The 24,166-nt window shown below is 37.3% G+C and overlaps 2 protein-coding genes across 5 annotated transcripts in view; one reads left to right on the forward strand and one right to left on the reverse strand.

Moving 5' to 3' along the window:
• Positions 1–24,166, forward strand: part of LOC131065573 (uncharacterized) — a 162,991-nt gene that overhangs the window by 61,899 nt on the left and 76,926 nt on the right. For all 4 annotated transcript variants that reach the window (XM_058000128.2, XM_058000131.2, XM_058000130.2 and 1 more), the window contains exon 3: positions 15,983–16,013. In XM_058000128.2, the coding sequence (XP_057856111.1) occupies positions 15,983–16,013 (31 nt within the window). The remainder of the gene's footprint in view (positions 1–15,982; positions 16,014–24,166) is intronic.
• LOC131065572 (uncharacterized) lies at positions 11,397–12,845 on the reverse strand. The gene is made up of 3 exons (XM_058000127.2): positions 12,662–12,845; positions 12,137–12,537; positions 11,397–12,011 (listed from the first exon to the last, which is right to left on the reverse strand). The coding sequence occupies exons 1-3, from the start codon at positions 12,804–12,806 to the stop codon at positions 11,598–11,600; spliced, it is 960 nt and encodes a 319-aa protein (XP_057856110.2). The 5' UTR covers positions 12,807–12,845; the 3' UTR covers positions 11,397–11,597.

The raw sequence follows: 24,166 nt of genomic DNA on the forward strand, positions 1-24,166 counted from the left end.
TAGAGCCTTGGGTCACAGGTTTGAATCCTGGGAGGTCTCCTTCATTCCGTCGGCGCGGAACCCTCAGTCGGTGTTGAGGGGGAGATTGCTGACTTGGTGGTTAGCACCTCCTTTGGGGTTCGCGACATGGCTTAACCGCCTCTCATGGATCTGGGTAAGTCTGGCGTTTGTAGCGAGCGTTGATAGTTCGAGATTTTGGTGCAACGACAAACATACCTACAAATGGGACCTGTAACATGGACTTGTAGCGATAAAAAATGGGACTTTAACAACAAATCATATGATTGTCATTGAGCTATTTATCTATGGCAATGTCAAAGGAATTCAGAATAGGAGCATGTGTCGAAAATGCTAATGCAGTTAGTATTCCAAAATATGAGCAATAAAGTTACACTTTGGACTGTGTCATCTACAATGGACTCATTGATGGATGCATTTAAAATGAAAAGGGGGGAAGCTTAGATTAAGCTTTTTATTTGTGTGCTAATATGGAGCAAAGTGACATTCCATTCAATATTGTCACATATGATTCTCTTATAATAAACTTTACAAGCTTAACAAGTGATGTCAACTATGGGCTAAATGTACGTGATAAAATGATTATTCAAGGTATTCTACCCAATGTTGCTATGTATAACATGTGAAAATGTTTTGCAAAATTGACAAGGTACAAAAGGCTTTAAATTTTTTTGATGAAATGCCACAAGGGGGATAAGTGACACCTTTTATCATAAAACTTCAAGTACTCAACTTCTTACTATTTTATGCGTATTGACAAGTTGGCAGAGCCAAGAAGTGAACATTATGTTTGGTGTAGGGATTGAAAAGCATTTATCCACTTTTAATGCATGAATTGATGGTTATGGTAGAAGTTCCTTATCTATTTAGAATAGGTATCATTAGCCACTCAAAATGATGTTAGAGAAGACATAGGAGATGAGGTAATATGAGTAATGTTTCAAAATAACAAAAATAGGAGCCAAAAGATGATATTCCACATGGAGATATAAGAAAATTCCCTTTTGGATGTGTGAAAGCTATTGGCGACAAGGCTATAAGAAATATTGATAAATGGATTATATTATTGAGGCAATAGATATCACTAAATGGCCATCCAATGCAAAATTTGGGTGCATGTATGGTAGGAGGTCTTGTGGTAAGGATGACTTCTTCTAGAGAAATAATCAAAAAATAATTAAGGTGCAAAGAGTCTTCTAGTGTAATCATATGTGCAAATCCTTTATGAAGTTTCAAATTGGTTATATGGCTACTAATGGTGTCATTGCAAAAACACATATAGATAAAGATAGAACGCACATAGTAGATGTTTCAATTGCTCAATATAGTCAACAGGTTATACTCCTCCAAGCCCTCATCCCAAGGCTCAAAGCTCCCATTTCATGTCCATATCATGTGTGGATGATCCTATGTCAAAGTATGCTCACGTGGATGATCCTATGTCAAAGTATGCTCACGATGAAGGTTTAGACTTAGTTGATATTAAAGATTGTTAATGCATGGTAGCTTATGCAAGATAAGATCTTCCTAACCTTCCTTGTTCTGTTATTTACATGCTTCATGTCTAATTTATATTGCATATGATTATCGGATTGTACAAACACTGCTTATCATTATGCCATCGGGCTAACAACCCGATAGCATATTAATGTCAATTGTTAATTGGCATTAATATGCTATCGGGGTATTAACCCAATAGCATATTAAATGCTATAAGTTATCGGGTTAAATTCGCCGATACATGCTTGCTATCGGGTGCATAACCATTGACACCGATTCACATCTGTTATCGGGCATATTTGTTATCGGGTTTAATGAATACACCGCTTCATTTGGAATTAACATTGGTTAACAACTGCACCGGTTGGATTACATACATCGTGCACTTTGAATCATCGGTGTTTATATGAACCGATTCATTATATTGATCAGTCATTATATTATGTTATTACAAATATGCTATCGGGGGTTTTGAACCGATAATCAACATTGTGTTAATGGTATAATTACAAAGGCACCGATCAATGGGTGCATTGATCGGTCATGCCTAAAAGGCATGACCAGTCAACACACCAATTGACCGGTTGCCTAAATGATATATATGCCAATTGAATTCATTTGGAGAAGACATAGAAAACATTAAATGATCTCTCTCCTTCAGACCTGCAGATAAAAATCAGAATTATTAGACATTGACATAATTCCTCATATCCATAGATAGCATACATAGTTCATAACTTGTTCTTTAATTGAAATTGAAATAACTTTACATGGTATCAGAGCCAAGGTAATCGAACCTAAGGCTATTCAATTTTGATAAAATTCAAGGACTAAGTTACAAACTACATCACATTTCCATAATGGCCAACGCTATCAGATTTGAAGATAGACTCGGAGGTAGCGAAGATTTTTCAGCTTGGAAGTTTAGAATCAAAATGATTTTAAGGGAAAACAAAGTTGATTCATATGTCCAAACTGAAAGTGCACAACCAGAAGATGAAACCGAGAAATCCACATGGATCGAGGGAAATGATAAGGCTATTAAAATAATAGTGGATGGGGTAAGAAATAATATAATGCCCATCATTAGAAAGCAGGAGACGGCTTATAAAATGTTCAAGGCACTTGAAAAGACATTTGAGATATCAAATGCAAGTCGTACTCTAGCACTAAAACGAGAAATAAATCATATCACCATGAACAAAGGGGAGACAATCAACGCCTACTTCATGCGGATATCAATTCTAAAAGATGAACTTGCAACTCTGGACTACGAGATCCGAGGCAAAGAACTAACACTCATTGCTTTAGATGGGTTGCCTAGTGGATGGAGCACATTCGTCCAAGGCATCAGTGCAAGGTCCAAATATCCTAAGTTTGAAAGACTAAGAGATGACTGTCTACAAGAAGAATCCCGATTGAACAAGGTAGGAATAAAACAGAAGAATATAGATGAAGACTTGCAAGTCCTAAATACAAACATCAATAAAAAGTACAAAAAGAAGCAATTTAGGAAAAGAAAAGCTAAACAAGGCAAGAACACTTCTAAGAAAGACCTATCACATGGTCAATGTTATAGGTGTGACAAATTCGGACACTATGTTGCAAACTGTCCGGAGAAAGGGAAGCAAGCCACAATTGCAAAAGTGAAGAAATCTAGAAAAGAAAATGACTCCGAGAACTATGTCCTCTACTCAGCACTTACAAGCCATACTTCAAACAAATCTAACTCATGGGTGATCGACAGTGGTTCATCCAGACACATCACCGGCTTTAGAGAAATACTAGACTCCATGATAGAGAAAGATGATGAGGAAGTAACCATCGGAGACGATTCTTCACATCCAGTCAGAGGAATTGGAACCTGCACCATCAAACTAAAGTCAGGCATGTCACTACGACTTGAAGAAGTACTATATGTTCCAGGCATCAAAAGAAATCTAATCTCCATATCAGCACTAGAAGATCAAGGATACAGAGTGACCTTCATGGAAAACAAGGTGTTGGCTTGGCCAAAGAGATCCTCCATCAAAGATGCTAAGGTCATTGGTCGAAGACAAGGCTATTTGTATGAGCTATGTACAGAGCCCAATCTAGCATTGATCCATGAAGCAACTAATGCAAATGAAGTATGGCACAAGAGATTAGGCCATCTAAATTATAGAGCTTTGTCAACCATGGGAAACCTTGTCACAGGTCTACCTAAGTTGAAGCAATATCATTCAGAGGCATGCAAAGGGTGTGCCTTAGGTAAAAATACCAAAAATGCATTTCAGAATAGTACTAGGAAAACTAGCAAAGTTTTGGAGTTAATTCATTCTAATGTATGTGGACCTATGTCCGTACCCTCGCTAGGGGGATTTTTGTACTATGTAATTTTTGTTGATGACTACTCTAGGAAGACTTGGATCTACTTTCTGAAATGTAAAGAATCAGAAGAGATCCTAAGTAGGTTCAAAGAGTTCAAAACATTAACAGAAAATCTCTCTGAAAACAAAATTAAAACCTTAAGAACTGACAATGGGGGGGAATACACATCAGAACTATTTAAAGATTTTTGTAGAAATTCTGGGATTAAGAGGGAGTTGACAATACCTTATAATCCACAACAAAATGGAGTAGCTGAAAGGAAAAATAGGACCATAGTAGAAGCTGCCAAAGCCATGATACTAGATCAAAATCTAAACTTGAACCTTTGGGCAGAAGCAACTAATACTGCTGTGTACATACAAAATAGATGTCCTCATTCACACCTTGAAGATAAAACTCCTGAGGAAGTCTTTACCAAGACAAAACCAGATATCAGCCATCTTAGGATATTTGGGTGTCCGGTCTATATTCATGTACCTAAAGAGAAAAGACTAAAACTAGAACCCTCTGGAAAAAGGGGAATACTTGTAGGATACAGTGAAACTTCTAAAGCCTACAGAATCTATGTACAAGGGCAAAGAAATATTGAACTCAGTAGGGATGTAATCTTTGAAGAAGATTTAGCCTTCAAAAGGGCCCAAAATACAATAGAACCTGAAATTCATAATCCTACTCCTAACCTAGAAGAAGAACCTACTCCTGAGCTTCAGAGGGAGTATCTTGAGGAAACTATAAGTGAAACACAAGATCCACCTATAGATAATCGCAAGAAAAGACCAATATGGGCCACCAAAACTATAGCAGAAGCTCAGAAGTTCGCTGCTCCTTCAGGAACCTTCAGGGAAAGCAAGAGGCCTAATAAATTCATCAACTATGTTGCACTTATGAATGATCTCTCTAAAGCTGAACCTAACAATGTTTCAGATGCACTCAAACATCAAGTATGGATAGATGCCATGACTGAAGAATATCAGTCCATTATGAAGAATGATGTTTGGGAGATTGTTCCTAGGCCAACCAAGAAGTCTGTCGTGTCTTCTAAATGGTTGTTTAAAATCAAGCATGCTGCAGATGGCAGTATTGAAAAACAAAAGGCCAGATTTGTAGCTAGAGGGTTCTCACAGAAGGAAGGAATAGATTACGAAGAAACATTTGCACCTGTTGCCAGGTACACATTAGTAAGAGCTGTCCTAGCCATTGCAGCAGCAAAGGGGTGGAAGGTACATCAGATGGATGTTAAGACAGCATTCCTAAATGGCGAGATCGTGGAAGAAGTCTACTTAGAGCAACCTGAAGGGTTTGAAATTCATGATGCAAAGTCTCATGTGTGTAGACTCAAGAAAGCTCTTTATGGGCTCAAACAGGCTCCCAGAGTTTGGTCTGAAAGAATTGACACCTATCTCTCAAAGCTGGGTTTCTCTAAGAATGATGCAGATCCTAATCTCTACCTCAAAAGAAATAATTTTGATATGTTAATATTAATTTTATATGTTGATGACTTATTAATTACAGGAGATGATCACCTAATAGATCAATGCAAGAAAGATCTATCCATAGAATTTGATATGAAAGACTTGGGGCTTCTTCATTACTTCCTAGGATTGGAAGTATGGCAGAATTCTGATAATATTGTACTGAACCAAGGGAAGTACACCTTGGACATATTGACAAGATTTGGAATGCTAAACTGCAGACCCATGACCTCTCCTATGGAAACCAACTTCCATAAACTTAAAGAAGTAGTAGCAGAATCAAGACCTACTGACCCCACTCAATACAGGTAGATGATTGGGTCCCTGATGTATCTAGTAAATACAAGGCCAGATATCTGCTATGCTGTTAATGCCTTAAGTCAGTTCATGTGTGAACCTAAGGAGATACACCTGGTTGCAGTAAAACATATAATGAGATATCTACAAGGTACCCTAAAGCTTGGTCTTAAATATGAAAAGGTTGACCTAGATCTACATGGATTTACAGATTCAGATTGGGCTAGCAGTGTGACTGACAGAAAGAGCACTTCAGGGTGCTGCTTCAGTTTAGGGTCAGCCATGATATCCTGGATCAGCAGAAAACAATCTTCAGTAGCTCAGAGTTCCACAGAGGCTGAATATATTGCAGCTTCAATGGCTGCCCGAGAAGCAGTATGGCTAAGGAAATTGCTCGTGGGATTATTTGGAGAACCTATGAAACCTACAATCATTCAGTGTGATAATCAAAGCTGTATAAAACTTTCTGTAAATCCAGTATTTCATGACAGGTCCAAACATATTGAGATTCCATATCACTATGTACGAGATATGGTTGACAGGAATGTGATAAAGTTAGAATATGTGTGTACAGGAGATTAGACTGCAGATATTCTGACCAAACCACTTTCCAGAGTGAAGGTTGATCACTTCAGAAAGGGTTTAGGTATGATAGAAAGGTAATCTGCTTTGTAATCTATACTTACATATATTTAAGATGTTTAATGTGTAAACTTCTTTGTCATGTCTGGACTATCTCTTGGCTTGTTGCCACCTGTGTTCATATCTAAGAGGTGACGATCTCTCAGATACTGAACACTTGTATGTAGACATCATAAGGTGACGATCTTATGATAGTCAAACCAGTAATCATGTTGGATCATTGGTAAGTCATGGATGTGTCATGACTATGTTGTGATACAACATTTGTACAAATGTTATTGCATTATCACAACTTGGATATAATGAGAACTTAAGCACTTCTCATATGGTTATCCTTGTATTGCGTGTTAGGCAATACTGATATCACGTGTAGGTGATATCTCAACCATTGATCATGTTGGATCTCTGGTAAGTCATGGATTTGCCATGACTATGTTGTGATAAACATTTATAAATGATATTGCACTTATCACAACTTGGATATGATGAGAAACTAACCTTTCTCATAGACTTATCCTTAAGTATTGCGTGCTAGGCAATACTGATATCACGTGTTAGGTGATATCTTGATGAATCTTACAGATCACATGTTTTGGTGATTTCTCACATGATCAGGTGATGATTCTCTTACTTTTATCACATGTTAAAATAATACTTTATGTCACATGCTTAGGTGATGTTCTTCTATTTTGTATCATATGTCTTGATGGTACTTCTCATGTATAAATGATTTTTGCTGACTGACATTATCTTAGTTATGAAAAGGAAATGTGATGCAGGTTGCCTTATCTATCTTCCAAAGCTAAGAGGGAGTGTTAATGCATGGTAGCTTATGCAAGATAAGATCTTCCTAACCTTCCTTGTTCTGTTATTTACATGCTTCATGTCTAATTTATATTGCATATGATTATCGGATTGTACAAACACTGCTTATCATTATGCCATCGGGCTAACAACCCGATAGCATATTAATGTCAATTGTTAATTGGCATTAATATGCTATCGGGGTATTAACCCGATAGCATATTAAATGCTATAAGTTATCGGGTTAAATTCGCCGATACATACTTGCTATCGGGTGCATAACCATTGACACCGATTCACATCTGTTATCGGGCATATTTGTTATCGGGTTTAATGAATACACCGCTTCATTTGGAATTAACATTGGTTAACAACTGCACCGGTTGGATTACATACATAGTGCACTTTGAATCATCGGTGTTTATATGAACCGATTCATTATATTGATCAGTCATTATATTATGTTATTACAAATATGCTATCGGGGGTTTTGAACCGATAATCAGCATTGTGTTAATGGTATAATTACAAAGGCATCGATCAATGGGTGCATTGATCGGTCATGCCTAGAAGGCATGACCGGTCAATACACCAATTGACCGGTTGCCTAAATGATATATATGCCAATTGAATTCATTTGGAGAAGACATAGAAAACATTAAATGATCTCTCTCCTTCAGACCTGCAGATAAAAATCAGAATTATTAGACATTGACATAATTCCTCATATCCATATATAGCATACATAGTTCATAACTTGTTCTTTAATTGAAATTGAAATAACTTTACAAAGATTATCGAAGCTTGCTAAAACTTTCAAGGTTTCATTTGCATTTCATTGGTATGATAGTGATGGGTGTTGATGTTTAAATTCATATCCTTGAGGTCCGACCTAGGTATGCTTGGATGTGAATATTTCTCTTGCATCATTTTCCTAATGAAAGTGTAAACACAAGTGACCATTAGGATTGAATGTTGGTGTTAAAGGAATCTGTGTTGGTGAACAAGTGACTGTAATATCCCACTAATTTTTTTTTTTGTTTTTTCAGGCCAATAGCAATTCATCCACAACAATTACCCGTTAAGGTTAGAGTAATAAGCAAAACAACTAAAGGGAACCCTTACACCTTTTGTTCACCGAGAGCCCAGACTGGGAGGGTGAGAGCATACGGTGTTCCGGGGATCGTCAGCATCAATAAACAAACTGAACATTACAACTGCATGGGCGGCAAGGCATCCCCTTCTGCTTATCCAGCAGGATAGAAACTAAACTTCTTGGCGGTAAACCGACCAAGGGAAATATTACAAGAAATAGAAGTTCAATCACTCTACCGCGTATTTCAGCGGGAGGACATTACATTAACAATCACTCTACCGCATATTTCAGCGGGAGGACCAAAACATTGAACTTTATCACTCGACCACTTATTCAGCGGGAGGACATTACATTAAAACATCACTCTACCGCATATTTCAGCGGGAGGACTATTTATCAAAGAAAACTGAATTACAAAACTGAGAAGGCGGCAAGCCAGCCTCTTCCACTTATGCAGTGGGAATTACAAAATAAGCAAATAGAATGGGATGCTCAGTACTACTGAAACAATCCTTACAATATGGAGATGAGATGAGAAGATTAACTGCAGATTTCTACACAATACTGTAATTTTCTGTTACACTGCTCTGCAGGCTGAAAGTACAGTTCCAGCAGCCCATGAAAACATGAAAATACTCATAACTCACTCAATTTTTACCCGAATTCACTCAAATCAAGCCCAATCCCACCATACATCCAATATAATGACAACCAATCACAGCCACACCCCAAACAACCCTCTGTTTATTTTGCACGCATCCCAATGCAACCCAAAAAACCCACGCTAGACTAGGAATTTCGATTTTGCATAATTAAATCAATACTCAAACAAATGTGCTAAAAACTTACAAACTTATTTGCCAGTGCTGGGAAGGAAGATAGGAATAATATCCATAACTATCAGACGCTCCAGCAGAGAGATGTGAGCAAAAATGTGTTTCAGCCACAGGCAAAACCAGCAAGTCCAGAATCGTTGCAACACCAAGATGTCTATGGCAAAGCTCTGAAAGCGATAGGAGAATACAAGGCACAGCTAGGTACTGTATTTCAAGTACGAAACCGGGTAGCACTAGGGAGACGCACTCCAAAGCCTCAATCTGTCGCCAATCCGGCAGCATAACATTACAGATTTTCAAGATGGTGGAAATGGGAACCCAAGCCTCATATTTATAACTTCATTCTTCAAATCCAAATGACATCCCTCCAAATTCCACGCTTGCATTTGAATTTCATTCCACTTTCATGTGGACCCAAGAGTAGCGCCCAACTCCCTAAGTCAAAAGTCACGCCCAAGAGAGGGGAGGACCCACGTTGGACACTTAGGCACAAAATGGCGATGTAAAGTGAAATAATATCCCTTTTAAAAAAACATTTCACATCCCATAAAATAATTGAATTTCGCCCAAACTTAGGATTAAACAGGCATTAATCCCAAATTTAATAAACCAACAGCCAATAAATAGATTAATTAAATATTAACCTTAGGAAAGGAAATAATATTTAATTATGTTGCAAATATCTCCCGCACTGATTATTATCACCTCCAAGATGAAACTGAACCCAGACGACCACAAACTGCTGCAGAATTCAAACCCCTGACTACTGCCAAAAATAGAAATGTGCCACCCAGCCACTTACTAAAAATAGTAAGTCAAGAATTAATGCTCAGAAAAATATGATCATCGCGTCCAGAGGCAAAGCAAGGAGTGTTCAGTCGGACAATGGCACCAGAACGGTCATCCCCTGACTTACTAACAATAGTAAGTCCTCGTTTCATCGATGCTAGACCTTGATTACTCATTCCACCTAGCCTACGGGTCTCAGGAATAGGCTAATGGACCTCTGAAAGAACATCAGTGAGAAGGGGACATTATAGTGACATTGAAATCATTACCAATGATTAAAGGTTGTTTAGAAATTTGCTCCTACCACAATATTGATTAGTGTGATAGTAACAATACCATTCATTGAGGTTCACTAAATAGAAAATGATGCTTATTAGAGGCAGTTGGGGTACGTGTCCTCAAAAGTTGTCATTATGGAGAAGGTAACTCATGGGTTACAGGAAGACACATTCCTTCTTCAACAAGACTATTATCTTGTTCTCTCTTTGATATACTAGGCTTCAAATTGCCTTTTTGGAAAAGTGATATGTATCACTTACTGCACCTAAAGGTTAGAAAATAAGCTTTTTGTCTAGAAAAGATGAGGGAAATCTAAACAAAATAAAGTTCATTTCAAATTATTGTATTTAAAAAAGGTAGTTACCAGTTGGTTAGAAAGTAGTTATAGGTGGTTATCAAGAAGGAGGCCTATACATATAGTCTATTTCATTTATAAATGAAATTTTTTTAGAAGGGGAAACTTTTGTGAACATTTCAGAGAGATTTGATCAGACTTTTGGTTTGATACTTTGTATCAAAGTTCCTAGACTCAGACTCGGCTCTGACTCGGCAAGGCTGACTCGACTCGTGACTCGGCTCGGACTCGGCAATGACTCAGCAAAATAAGAAAACCCTTGAAATTTAGAGATTTTTAACGATTTAAAACTTGTTTCGTACACCCATTATTGAATTAAGCTTAAAGACACTATAACATCATCAAATAGAAGCTAATTTGATCACATACATAAACATACATCCATCACATGCGTAGAAATGTAAATTGTAGCTGAAGGAATTAGAAAACATAGATATATAGAGTTATAAATGTTGTCCAATGTATAATATAAAATCCATGACTTCAAATGTTCCCAAACATATATCTAACTGTAAAGTGTAAAAAAACACAAGTCTATGGCTCAGGCTCAGGCTCAGCCTCGTCTATCTGCCTCCTACAAAGGCGTCTAAGGTAGGTCCTGGATGACTGAGTAGCCATAGTCTCTGCCTGTGATGTGCCAGTCTGAGTAGCCATAGGTGCTGTGTCTGATCGTGCTCTATCCTCCTCCTCTGCCATAGCCACAGCCTCAGCCTCTCTATCTACCTGGTCAACCCACTCAAGGTCCTCATCAGTGAAGACTGGATCAGTGGACTCAGTGAGCCAATCGGACTCGGGGTTGACTTCCTCTAGAGTGATCAGAGAGGAGTCATCGTCCAAAATCTGTCTAGTCCTGAGACGGAGGTTGTAATGAACAAAGACTACATCATTCAACCTCTCCACAGACAATTTATTTCGCCTCTTCGAGTGGATGTGCTCGAACATGCTCCAGTTGCGCTCACATCCAGAAGCGCTGCACGGCTGGCTCAATATGCGGATGGCAATTTTTTGAAGGTTTGGGGTTGAAGGCCCAAACATTTGCCACCATCTATCTGAGATAAGGAAAAGAAAAAAACATTAGTCTCATTTCCAACTTTAAAGGTAGATTATAAAATGAAAAATTAAAATGCATGTCATAAACTTTAGAATTTTCTACCTGGCTGCAATTTTGTCCGACCCTCTTTGCACAATTGGCTGGCAAAGATTGCCCCTGATGCATTATTAAATGCATCCATCTCAAGAAGTGTAGCTGTGGTATCAGTGACCATCCGTTGTACTATTGAATATAGCCCGCTAAGAACCTCCTCATCCGCTTTGAAATCAACACGGAAACGAAATGATGGATTGAGGTAATAAGCTGCTGCATGGATGGGCCTATGAAGTTGGTTATGCCATCTTCTATCAATTATGTCCCAAATGGGCCTATACTTATCCTCAACTCCAGCATATATGGATCTAATGGCCTCCTTGGCCCTATCCATGCCCTCATATATGTAGCCCATAGCGGGCTTCTCCCCATCAACAACTCGTAGGAGAACTACTAGGGGCTCAGTGACCTGCAAATAATGTTAAACAAAAATAGTTAACTCACAAGTGTGCATGAAAATAAGAAAAATTGCAAAGTTGCACAATACAAACAAAACAAAAATATGCATATAATATTATAAATTTATAAGATTACCTGCACGATCTCTGCACAAGGGATCCAAAAACCTGGCTCATCAAAAATGCAATCTACTACATCCATCCCTGCAGTGGTCGTAGCATAGGATGAGGAAGTCCACTCCTCACCAACAAACATGCGCCTCAAAGATGCCTTTGATTTTAACAAGGATTTCAATGTGAGGAAATTTGAGGCAAATCTCGTTATACCAGGACGAGCCAACTCCCTTTCCCCCGTGTATTGCCTCATAATGCTAAGGACCAATGCATGATTGTAAATAAATTTGCATATATTCTTGGCCCTTTCAACGCATTCTTTCACCCATCCAAGCTTACCTATATCCTCCAGCATGAGGTCAAGGCAATGGGCCGCACATGGAGACCAAAAGATTTTTGGGTGCCTCTCCATCAAAAGTTTTCCTGCAACAATTTTAAATTAGTTAAAGAATTAGATGTGAAATTTTACCATTAATATTTAAACGTTAAAAACTTAAAAGTTTAAAAGTCAAAAGTTAAAACTTAAAAGAAAACTTTTAAAGTTTACCTGCAGCAACATAACTTGCTGCATTATCCGTCACCACTTGCACCACATTTTCTTCCCCCACCTCATCTATAACTTCCTCAATAGCCTCACATAAGTATGCCGCATTTTTGACATGTGAGGAAGCATCGATGGACTTCAAAAACATGGTGGATCCTAAAAATAAAACAAATTAATTATCAATAAATTAGAATGTAAATTATTCAATTTCAATCACAATGCATATAGAGAAGTAAAATGATCAATCACGTCCGCTGGAAACAAGAAAATTTAGGAGTGTTCTATTCCTCCTATCAGTCCAACCATCTGTCATGATGGTGCAACCCTTCTGGCTCCAAGATTGGCAGTGGTCCTCTAGGTCAACTTTCATATCTTCCACCATTTCCAACAAGAGAGGGCCACTCAACTCAGTATCACTAGGGGCTTTAAACCCCGGCCCACAAATGGTTACTGCATCAATCATGCCTTGCCAATAAGGAGACCTGTCACAAATTGAAATAGATTAAATAAGAAAAGTTCAATTTCAATTTCAACTTTCAAATTCAAACCATAAAATTTTAAATTTTAATTTAAAACAATCAAATAAAAAAGTACCTGGCTGCAATAAATGGAATGTTGCAGAAGTACCAAAATTTGCAAATTGCTTTTCTTCTTGCATCATGGACCTCCTTGTTCCAAGACATGCTCTCAAGCGAGGGTTGTGCGCCAGGAGTAGTGCGTGGTACAAAAAAATTGTCTATCTTGGATTTTCGCACTCTAGGACCAAAAGTGTGACTAGGAGTAGGAATAGAAGTACTGGCACTAGCAGAAGCACTAGGACGAAAGGGAGGCATAGAAGAACCCTCTCCAACACAACCTATGGATGCAGCTGTGGATGTGGAGCCGGATGCGGATGTGGATGGAGGGGAACCAATATGACATAACTCCTCTCTTTGTCTTTTTTTGGTTTGCTTATGTATTTCAAAGTTTTCTAATAGGACGTAACAAAAACGGATTGCTTCGGGAGTTGCCTTGTCACAAGGCTCAGTATCATGACCACGTATGCTAGCAATATGATATTTTAATCTATTTATCCCCCCATGGTTAATTTCCTTACAAAACATACATTTGGTTTGATTTCTCTGTCTACCAGGGAATTCTTCAGTGTATTTCCATGCCTCATCTTTTTGACCATGTTTCCTAGGTGGAGGATTAGGATGAGCCATTAGGAAAAAAAATTGTTTTCAAAACGTGAGGGCTGTTGCAATAAGACAATTTTACAAATCACCATTTGAGCATTGTGTTTGACAAAGTTTTAAATTTAAAATTTTGAACTAATTAAAAAAAATCAGCAAAGACTAATTTGTGCATTGTGTTTTTTCTTGAAAATTTTCAAATTTCAAAGAAAGAAATTAACAATTCAGAAAAATCAGCAAACCCTAGATTTTTTTTAGAAAAAATTATAAATACATGTATACAATTTTTTCAAAAAAAAAGTCTAGGGTTTGCTATGCTATTGTTCTATTTATGTCATTGTGATTGAATCATTGAAGTATGCAAGCAGCAATATAGATTTGGAAAGCTGAAGTTAAAAAAAAAAAAAATAAAAATGAAAAAATCCATAATATAGAAAAAAACCAACATAATCAATAAAAATTAAAACTTACCTCTTTCAAATTTGTTGACAAGTGTTTGAAATGAGCTCCTTGATGCTCTCAATGCAACTGTAGTGCTGCCCCAATGTGATTTGTGCAAGTTTTTCATCTCTTCCTCTCAGCTGGTTGCAAAACTATGGCTCTCTTTTTTCCTCTCTTCCTCTCTTTTTTCCTCTCTTCTACTCATAAAACTGAATGGCAATCCCTTTTAGGGTTATAACAAAGGCAAATGGCACAAAACATAATAAAAATGTGTTATGTTTTTTTTGTTTTAGCGTCCACTTTTTGCAAGCTGCGCCGGTCGGGTCACGACCCTCGGACTCGGCGAGTCAGGGGGTGACTCGCTGACTCGGCGAGTCAGGCGAGTCACACCCTATGACTCGTCCGGGCCCGGGTCAGGGTCGCCGTGACCCGACGGAGGTCACCCGGCCCGCTGACTCGCGTGACTCGCCGCGAGTCACGGAACTCTGCTTTGTATAGAATGGGTTTTGGAATGAGATGCATTTTGTTCGTATGTTCTAAATGTGTTTCTAAATTATTATTGCTGATTCCTCGTATGTTAAATTGGTAGTCTATCTTGTATTTGTGCAAACCATTGGTAACCTATGTAGTTGATGTAATGAAACACAATTATCTCCTGGTATCTTGATTTGAATGTGCTAGTATACCCTATCTCTTTGTATGTTGAGGTTTATTATCCTTCTTTCATCATTGTTGCATATCAAAAACATATTTTGTGGTAAAAACCCCTTGTGAATTGTTATTAGTTATGAAATCTCAGTTGGTATTCGTATGTCTACTCTTGGGCTATTTGTTATTCACATTTGTTTAGTTCTCTCTTTTCTCCTTTTTGTACTTTCAGGTTAAAAGTACACAAAAGTCCTAAAAACCCCCATCATACGAGGGAGCTGACCCTCTCAAACGTAGAGGAAGATTGCGATATCCTAGCAATCTCTCCAATTGTCGGGGCATTTGTCACTGCCCATTGGGTGAGTCATGTTGAAGTCTGTAGTGACAAATCTGTTTACCAACACCATCTCATATGCATGTATATTTTAGGGTCATTTTATAGTTTCTTAAGTCATTGCAGTGGTGGCCTCCATATCAATCTACAATTGTAACATGTGGTTAATTCTTATTTGATCAAATTTTAATGGCAATGCTATTCTCATTTGTTTCTAGTATCCATCCAAACAACATTCATAAACAAGGTCCTTAGCCTATTATGCTCATAACTATTTATTGTCTTTGCATACTAGTTCTCGTCAACCTTTTTTTCTTGGCCAGAAATCCATAAATGGGAGAATAACACGAAACTATCATTCCAATACAATTAAACCTCCAGTATAGTCTCTTATGAGACTTTCAAATGCATATATTTTGACTTCTTATTGGTGCTTTAGTTTCTAATTATGATGGTATCGTCTAACTATGAAGAATAGAGATCGCAGGTTCTTTGTAAGGAGAAAAACTGCTTTCTTTATTTGTGGAAGTTGTCAAGTTAAAAAATATTTAAAAAATGATATACTGATACTGATACTATAATCTCGTCTATTCTGAAAGACTTTGAAGATGTAATGACTTCTTGATGCAGCAATACAAAGAAACATTTACCGATCAAATTTAAAAAAAAATAAAAAAAATCGATAAATATCCTGTCAGAAATTTGATTGTTATCAATGTTTTGCAGGTTTCAGAAGCATATACATGCCTCAAGACTGGTATGAAGAGTTACACTTGTTTATTCATATACATCTGTTTGCACTCATTTTCTTTTTCTCTTATCAAGGACCCTTTCTTAATTGTGTTATTGTATATAGCATATTTGTTTCAAAACATATTTTTGATGTTAATGTTTGTGTCGTGTTGTCTAATTTTTTACTATCTTGTAAGAATACATATTATTTTTTCCTTGCAAGCCATATTTCTGTCTATATCTCTGTTAGAACTCCTTTTCTTTAATCTTATTAATGAGCCTTTCTAAAATGTTTTCTTTTATGTAAGATTTTGTTTCTATAGATAGATTCTATAGTTTTGTCCTATCTTAGCATCAAATGTATACTTACAGAAGAGAATTGGAAACAAAGGAAAGATAAAACACAACAAAGTCCCACTCGATTGAATAACAGCGATCAAGAAAAACATACCAGATCCCTTAATTTCATCCGTAGTCCCAAATGAATTCAATATTATGGACAATTTCTTGATCTTCAATCAAGGACTTTCTGAAAGTTTCTGATCAGAAACGGATCAGATTCCACTCTTCAGAGACTTAAAAGCGAACATTCACATGCATCCTGAAGACATGAAGACTCAATAAGAAGACAAAGTATGAAGTAGCAGACAGAGATAGAGCTGGAAGAAAGACATAATGAAGGTTATGAGGAAGTTCAGATGAGCTGTATCTGAAGGCTGTCAAATACACTCACTTAAAAAAAGTTGAAACAAGCAGCTTCAGCACCTGCCAAGTCTGCCAAAATCAGACTTGGCCAAATTGTCCAAACGCAACTGGCATGGAAGCCCAACTGCCTAGAAGGTGCTGTATCCAGTCATGTTTTAAGCCAAATTTTTTCTTGTTTCTTGTTTGTAAGCCATACTTGTATCCTTCTGTGTGGTGGTTATCAATGTTGTAGTTGTTTCTGGCTAATACATTTGTAGAGCCAATGAAAGGAGTTTTGAAGCACATTAGGCAGGGTGAAGATGAATGCTTGGACAATTGAAGGGAAGGCAAAGACATTCCAAGGCAGAGGAAATGGTCATCAAAGCTTCTAGAATGGGCTTAAACAAAGGATAGTTTTTTAAGCTGAAAGAACATGCATAAGTTGTCTAGGCATGCCCTCATTGAGAGAAATCTCACTTTTGAGTGTGTTTCAAGTGGGATAAGTGTTTGGTAGGTCACTTTGAGTGCTTTTGAGCGAGAAAAAGATCCTAGTAGGTCAAAAGCCACATTGTTGTGTTGATGTGTTTTATATGCACATGCGAACACAAAATAAAATACCAAGGTATCTTATCCTCTCTTGAACAAAGTCTCTCAAATGCTATGCTTCGCGATCAAATGAGACAACTCCAAGGTTACGAAATGTCAGGTCTTGATGTGTGGATAAGTTCAGTGGTTTGGTGTGATAATGCTGGAATCACAAGGGGACTTACGTTGTACATGAATGCTCAATCCTATCATGGATTAGGATGGGTATGCCGATTACTTAGGATTTTGCACTGAAACTCCTGATTTTAATCCAACAAGACTTTATAAAAAAGGGGCAAAAGGAAATAAGGTTAGGAAGTCGATTCTAAGCCTAGAATGCAAGAAGTGGTGAACAAATTCAGTGGAATCAAACTAGGCAAGGTCTCACCATCAAGTTGAACAGATTTTGACACAAGCTTAGTGCAATCATCTAAGGTGTATTTCATAGATTTTCAAATTATTACCATCAAACATTGATACCATCCAAGTTGATGCATAACAATGGACGTATAATAATCAAAGTTAAGCTTGCATAAACTTCCAGTTGACCACGCAAGGCACACTTACAATTAGCAAGAGGCTACTGGTATGGATAAATGGATTCCACACAAATACATTCAACAAATTCTTTCATTCAATCTAACAAACATGAAAGCAAATTCTAATCTAACTTGGAGGAATTGAGAACCTTGAATGCAAGACAACACTTAAACAAAAATCACCATCAATTCGAACAATGATTTATATTCAAATCTGCAACATGTACCAACAATTCTCAAAAATTGCTCGCTTACAAATGAGAGGCATTGGGGTATATAGAGCCTCAAAAGAAATGAATGGCTCAGATTGATTCAAGATCAACGACTAAGATTACAAGATAAAACCCTAATTAGGGTTTAAAACCCTTCCTTGTTGCTCTTTGATATTGAAATTTCTTGATGTAGTTCCAGATTTCTTAATGTGAAATCCCTTTGTCCTCATGTCTTGAACTTGCTTTCCTTTATTTGTTCACCATCAAGGTGAAGTCTTCTTCATGATTGATCTAGTCCTCATCTTCACCTTCTGGAATCTCTATCTTGAAATCCTTTGAAGTATTGATCTTCCTTATCTGCATTGTTCGAGTTTCCTTGCAATATGCATTTCACTTGCTTGTTATCTTGGAGTTGATCCATCTTCATTCATTGCCTTGAAGTGTTGATCTTCCTCATCCGCATTGCGTGCATCCTCCTTCACCTCAAGCCTTGATCATCATGCTTCCCTTCCTCATAGCAATCCTACAAAACAAACAAATATTGAATCACACACCAATATGATAAACTTTATTCCAACCCTGGTGGGAAATCCATCCGCATACGAATGACCCAGTCCTCAAAACATCCGCATTATCCCTATCCATTCCTTCACTTGGTGGAAATTTGATGCCTATCTGGATAATGATCTTCATCTGAATTGATTTGTCCCTTCCTTTGTAATTCCGTCCTCAAGTGGAAATCCAATCCCCATCCAGACCCATTGCCCTTGAACATCTAATGGAGTGGAAACTTGAACCTCATATGGACTTTGTTCCTGATGTTTGTCCCAACTTGTGATAGGTAATCCTAGATTCCGATTAAAAAATTGTAACACCAATTCTGAAAATGTGAAGGTCCGGACTGAAATCTAGAAAATTCTCCTCAATAAAACAATTATTGCACAAGAAGTAATTCACTCTGTCCAACAGAATCTAGAACCCGTTATGTTGGTTAAATTAGACATCAAAAAAGCCTACGACAAAGTGGATTGGAGATTTTTATGTAAATGCATGGAAGTCTTTGGCTTTGCTAGACAATATATAAATTTAATCTTCAATTGTATTTCTAGTCCAAAATTTTCTATACTGATCAACGGATCTCTAGAGGGGTACTTTCTCACCTCGAGGGGATTGAGACAAGGGGATCCCTTATCCCCCTTTCTGTTTATCATCATGGCAGAAGCATTTGGAAGGGCAGTAAGTAATGCACATCTTCTAGGTAAGATCAAAGGGATTAAAGTAACGGAGGGGGTTACAAACATAACTCATCAACAGTTTGCAGATGACATGATGCTCTTTGGAGTAGGGAATAAGTTTGACACAAAAGAATTTAGGGCAATATTAAATAAATACTCTAAGGCCTCAGGTCAAATGCTCAATGCGAAGAAATCAGAAATATATTTCATGAACACCAATGGTAGGATTGAAGAAGATATATGTCATATTTTAGGCTTCAAGAAGGGGAAATTTCCTTACAAATATTTGGGGCTACCATTGGATAAAGGGAGTAGGACTAATAAACTTTGGGATCCAATTCTGTCAAAAATAGAGCAAAAGATGGATTCTTGGAAAGGGAAAAGGTTATCAAATGCTGGTAGAGCTACAATGCTAAAATCAGTCCTCTCTGCCATTCCCACGTATCAAATGTCCCATGTGCCATTGTCTCAAGGAGCCAAAGCAAAGATGGATAAAAAAATGAGGATGTTTTATTGGCAAGGAACATCAGAGGAAAGGAAATTGGTATTAATGAGTTGGGAGAGAATATGTAAACCATTAGATGCAAGAGGAATAGGGTTGAAAAATCTGAGCTAGCAGAGTAAGGCTTTAGGGGCAAAATTAGTATGGAAGATGTATAAAGAACCTAATAGGAAATGGGTTAAGATTTTGCTGAAGAAATATTTGTATGGTTCAGACCCAAGTAATATATTTAGAACACCGAACCCCCCTAAGGGATCTAGTGTTTGGAAATTCATCTTAGATAGTAGGAAATTGATCTTAGATAAAATTACTTGTGATATAGCAGATGGTAATAAAGTTCTTTTTTGGAGTGATTCATGGGGTGGGTATACAACGTTAAATAACGTTCCCATCAATTCTAGAATTAAGGAGGTATTAAGAAATCTTTGGGGAGACTATTTAAAGGATTATAGTGATATCCCTAGCGGGGATCCTATCCTTGGTTGGAGATGGAAGGATCTAGATTAGGCACCTCTTTTTGAGGCAGAAAAAAGAGAACTCAGAGACATCTTATCAGAAAGACATATTACAATTAAGAAAGTAGAGGATAAATTAATTTGGATAGGTTCAAATTCAGGAGATTATAAAGTTAAAGATGGATATGCGGAACAGATTAAATCCCAACAATGGGGAAAGATAGGCATTCTCATTCATTTGTGTTGGGATAAAGCATGTTCACCTAAAGCAGGAATGTTTCTATGGGCAGCATTACAAAAAAGAATCCTAACTGCAGATTGGTTTAGAAAAAAATGGTTTTGAAGGCCCCTCTATATGCATACTCTGTGAAGCAAATGAGGAAACAACAAATCATCTCTTAATGAGCTGCCCTTACACCTTGGAATGTTGGGATTGGCTCTGTAGGAAATTAGACTAGAAGACAGCTCTATCCAATGATCTAATGATCAATATGAAGAGTTGGCTGGTGTTGTGCAAAAACAGTCTTTATAAGGTGATTTGGCAATTAGCACCCTCCATCTTGGTCTGGGAAGTATGAAAAGAAAGGAATAGGAGGATTTTCCAAGGTAAGAAACTGGAATCATTTAATCTTTGCAATAAGATAGAAGCAACAACTGTAGAGACTACCAACAATAGAATTAGGAATGGGAATCTAAAAGACTCCACATTTTCAACATGGGATAGTAAAATAAGGAAGGGTTGGTATGACTTAATTATACCTCCTCATTATGGGAAAGGGGGTAAGGAGAGCAAACTCCTAACGGACCAATGTAAGTGGTCAAAACCAGACTTTGATTGGTATAAACTCAACTTTGATGGTGCATCCAAAGGTAACCTGGGAACAACTGGCATTGGTTGCATCCTTCATCATTGGGATGGGTCCATATGTGCAAAATTAGCCAGCCCTATTGGGAAGGTAACTAACAATATAGCAGAAATGGATGCCCTTTATAGGACTATTGTTGAGCAAAGATTTAGACGTCAAAAAATTGGCCATAGAAGGTGATTCTCAAATTATCATTAATGCAATTAGGACTAAAAACACCCCGAACTAGAAACTGAACTCTAGGCTAGGCAAAGCTATACAATTATTAGAATTTTTTGAAGAGTTAACAATCAATCACATTTATAGAGAAGGGAATATAGAGGCAGATAGACTTGCTAATTTGGGAGCAGATGGAATCTTTATTGAGAAGATAGGATGTATAGACTAAGCTCAGTGAGGTTTATAGAATGTGGTTGTTACTTACAATCCAGCGGGGGGATAGTTGAGGTCGAGATTTGGCTTTCAAATCGCTAGGCCTTTTTTTCTATCTATATAAATTTTGTTCTCTAAGACCCTTTGTATTTTAGGAATTGAATATCAAGTATAGCAGATAGTAGTATATCTAAGTATTGTGGGCCTCGGTAAATCGAGTAAATATGGTGAGTTATTATCTCCACGTCAATGGCAAGAGATTGGGTGAGTGGGCCCAAGGAAGCATCGAGAAAGTTTTAGGCGACATTATTAGCTCGCGGGTGAATGATCGCTTCAATATTTGCATTAAAACTTTGAAGCCCTTCACATGTGCCAATCCATGTGAAACACTTTGTCTTAGCAGTCGGTATTATTAATGATTTCCCTAAGGCAGATATTTCCAGAATATGTGATAGTAACAAAAAGAGTTCAGAAGTGGATAGAGTAGTTGTGGAATTGTGAAAATAGAGTCGAATCTTAGGCTGGTCTTTGCAAATGATAACAGACTCATGGCATTTAGGGGTGAGATTAAATTCGAAAGATGGGGTAGAGTGTTGAACGAGCTGGATGACTTGGCTTGTAGGGCGGTCCGAGAGATTATGGGAGAAGAATATGTCAACAATGAATTTTGATATCGTGTTAATTGTGATATTCTTGCAACATTCGTTGCTATTCTACTTATGGTAGGAATCCAGAAGGGTGAGTTCATTCAATTAAGCATAAGCATCTTCAAAGAGGAATTTCTAGGTAATCTAGAGCTAGCCATGGAAAGTGTTTATGAGAACATGATGATCTCTTTCTCGGAAGATTACAGAGTATTTACAGGCTCAGGAGGGGTGCAGAATGTTGAGATACAGATTGCCAAACGACCTTTGTTGGAATTAAGGGACAAAGTAGCTTTTGATCAAAGGAAGGAGGATATTTTAAGAAATGTAGATTTTCTTCTCAAATGGCTACATTTGAAGGAGGCTCCTAGTAACAATTGGTGGGTTGAATATCTCAGGGTTGAAGGATTTGAGCCACCGAACGATATATCAGATGTGCCTATGGAGAGGGTTTAGGTTCTGCCGTCGGTGATAATTAGGGCAACATGGGTTAGGGGAGAATCAAAGAAAGAACGCAAAGCCGCTAGTAGAGGCCAGAACACGGATAGGGACGAAGCAGGGCCTTCAGCCCCAAGGATGGAGGAAGTGGACTATGATTAAGTTGACCTCAGCATCATGGAGGACCGAGATTCTTAAGGGCAATTTTGGTTCGAATCTAGCTTTTCTGAAGGGGTAATTTTGTCTTTACAGCATATAGATATAGCTCTATTGCTTGGTCCAGGAGGACTTTGCTTAGTAGTTTTAGATATAGATAGGATACTTAGAACCCTGCTTAGTTGGTAGACAGACTCCATAGATGGAGTGGATACTTATTATGAATATTAATAGTTTTCAGGAGAATGCTCGGACATGGAAGGTTCTGTTTAAAACTTGATCAATTTAACATGGTGTTTTGGAGTTTATGTATACAGACACTAGAATATATTATGCTCCCACATTTTGGAATAGTACTTAATAAATATGAATGAACTTAATATTTAGATGAAATGATTTTTCTGTGGTTTGTAGTGGTGTTTTCTTTTGCATTTTATGATCAAATGGTAATAATCTGATTTGCTGGTTTTATAAGATCCAGTTTGTTGTAGAGTTAGTTAGTGATTCTTAGCTAGGTATCAAGATGTTTGTGTTTTAATTGCTATTCATGAGATAGTAAGTAGCCATATTTTAAGGTTGACATTTGTATTTAGTGGTATGGTTGTTAATTTTTCAAAGGTAAGATTGGTGGTAGGTTGGCTCAATAGATGAGTAAATTAGATTGAGTTTTCTTATTGATCAATGACATAATTTGGGTGTTGGCAAAAGGAAGAATCATCAATAAGCAGTAACGGATTAGCTGATATAATACTTTTGTATAGCTTTATTATTTTAACATCTAGTTTGGCAGAATTTTGGAGGTGTATGCAGATATGACAGGAGGTTACCAGGTAAGGATTTCTGTTCACAACCCTTCATTTCCGGCTTAGGCCTATTATTAATCAAAAAATAAAATAAAAAATAAAAAATATTAATAAAATTAATTTTTAACTTTATTTATCATTTTATTATTATATTACATAATAACTTTATTACTATTGTATAAGGCTCATAAATATTTTTGTATATTAAAAATCAAGGTTACCAGGTCCTTCCCCTGCACCCCATGAGTCCTGGTATAGTTCTAATTGGGTTCTGGTTGTGATTCGGGCTTCTGTGGGTTCAGCCAGGGTCCTACCCACAACCTATGGGTTTGGTCCGGACAAACCCAGGGAACCTTAGCCGAATTTCACCTCTATGTGTCCAATCGACAAATTTGGATGTTTTAAAGTTTTTTTTGGACTTTTTATTCTAAGGTATCCATTTACAGCAATGGTAAAAATATTGTCATAACCATGGGATCAAGGAATAATCACTGGGTTGCTATGCTAGAAACAATATGGAATGTCTAGTATAAATCATAAACCCTTGTATATTCAATTCTCAATCTCTAATGTTATCAAATTTATAACTATGCATAAATCATGTTTATCATTGTTAAGGACAATGGATTGTGTTTGCAAGAGTATCAAATGACTGCCTTCAACACTCTATCAAGTGTGTAGTGGTAG

Source organism: Cryptomeria japonica, chromosome 4 (assembly GCF_030272615.1).
Source record: "Cryptomeria japonica chromosome 4, Sugi_1.0, whole genome shotgun sequence".
NCBI lineage: Eukaryota > Viridiplantae > Streptophyta > Pinopsida > Cupressales > Cupressaceae > Cryptomeria > Cryptomeria japonica.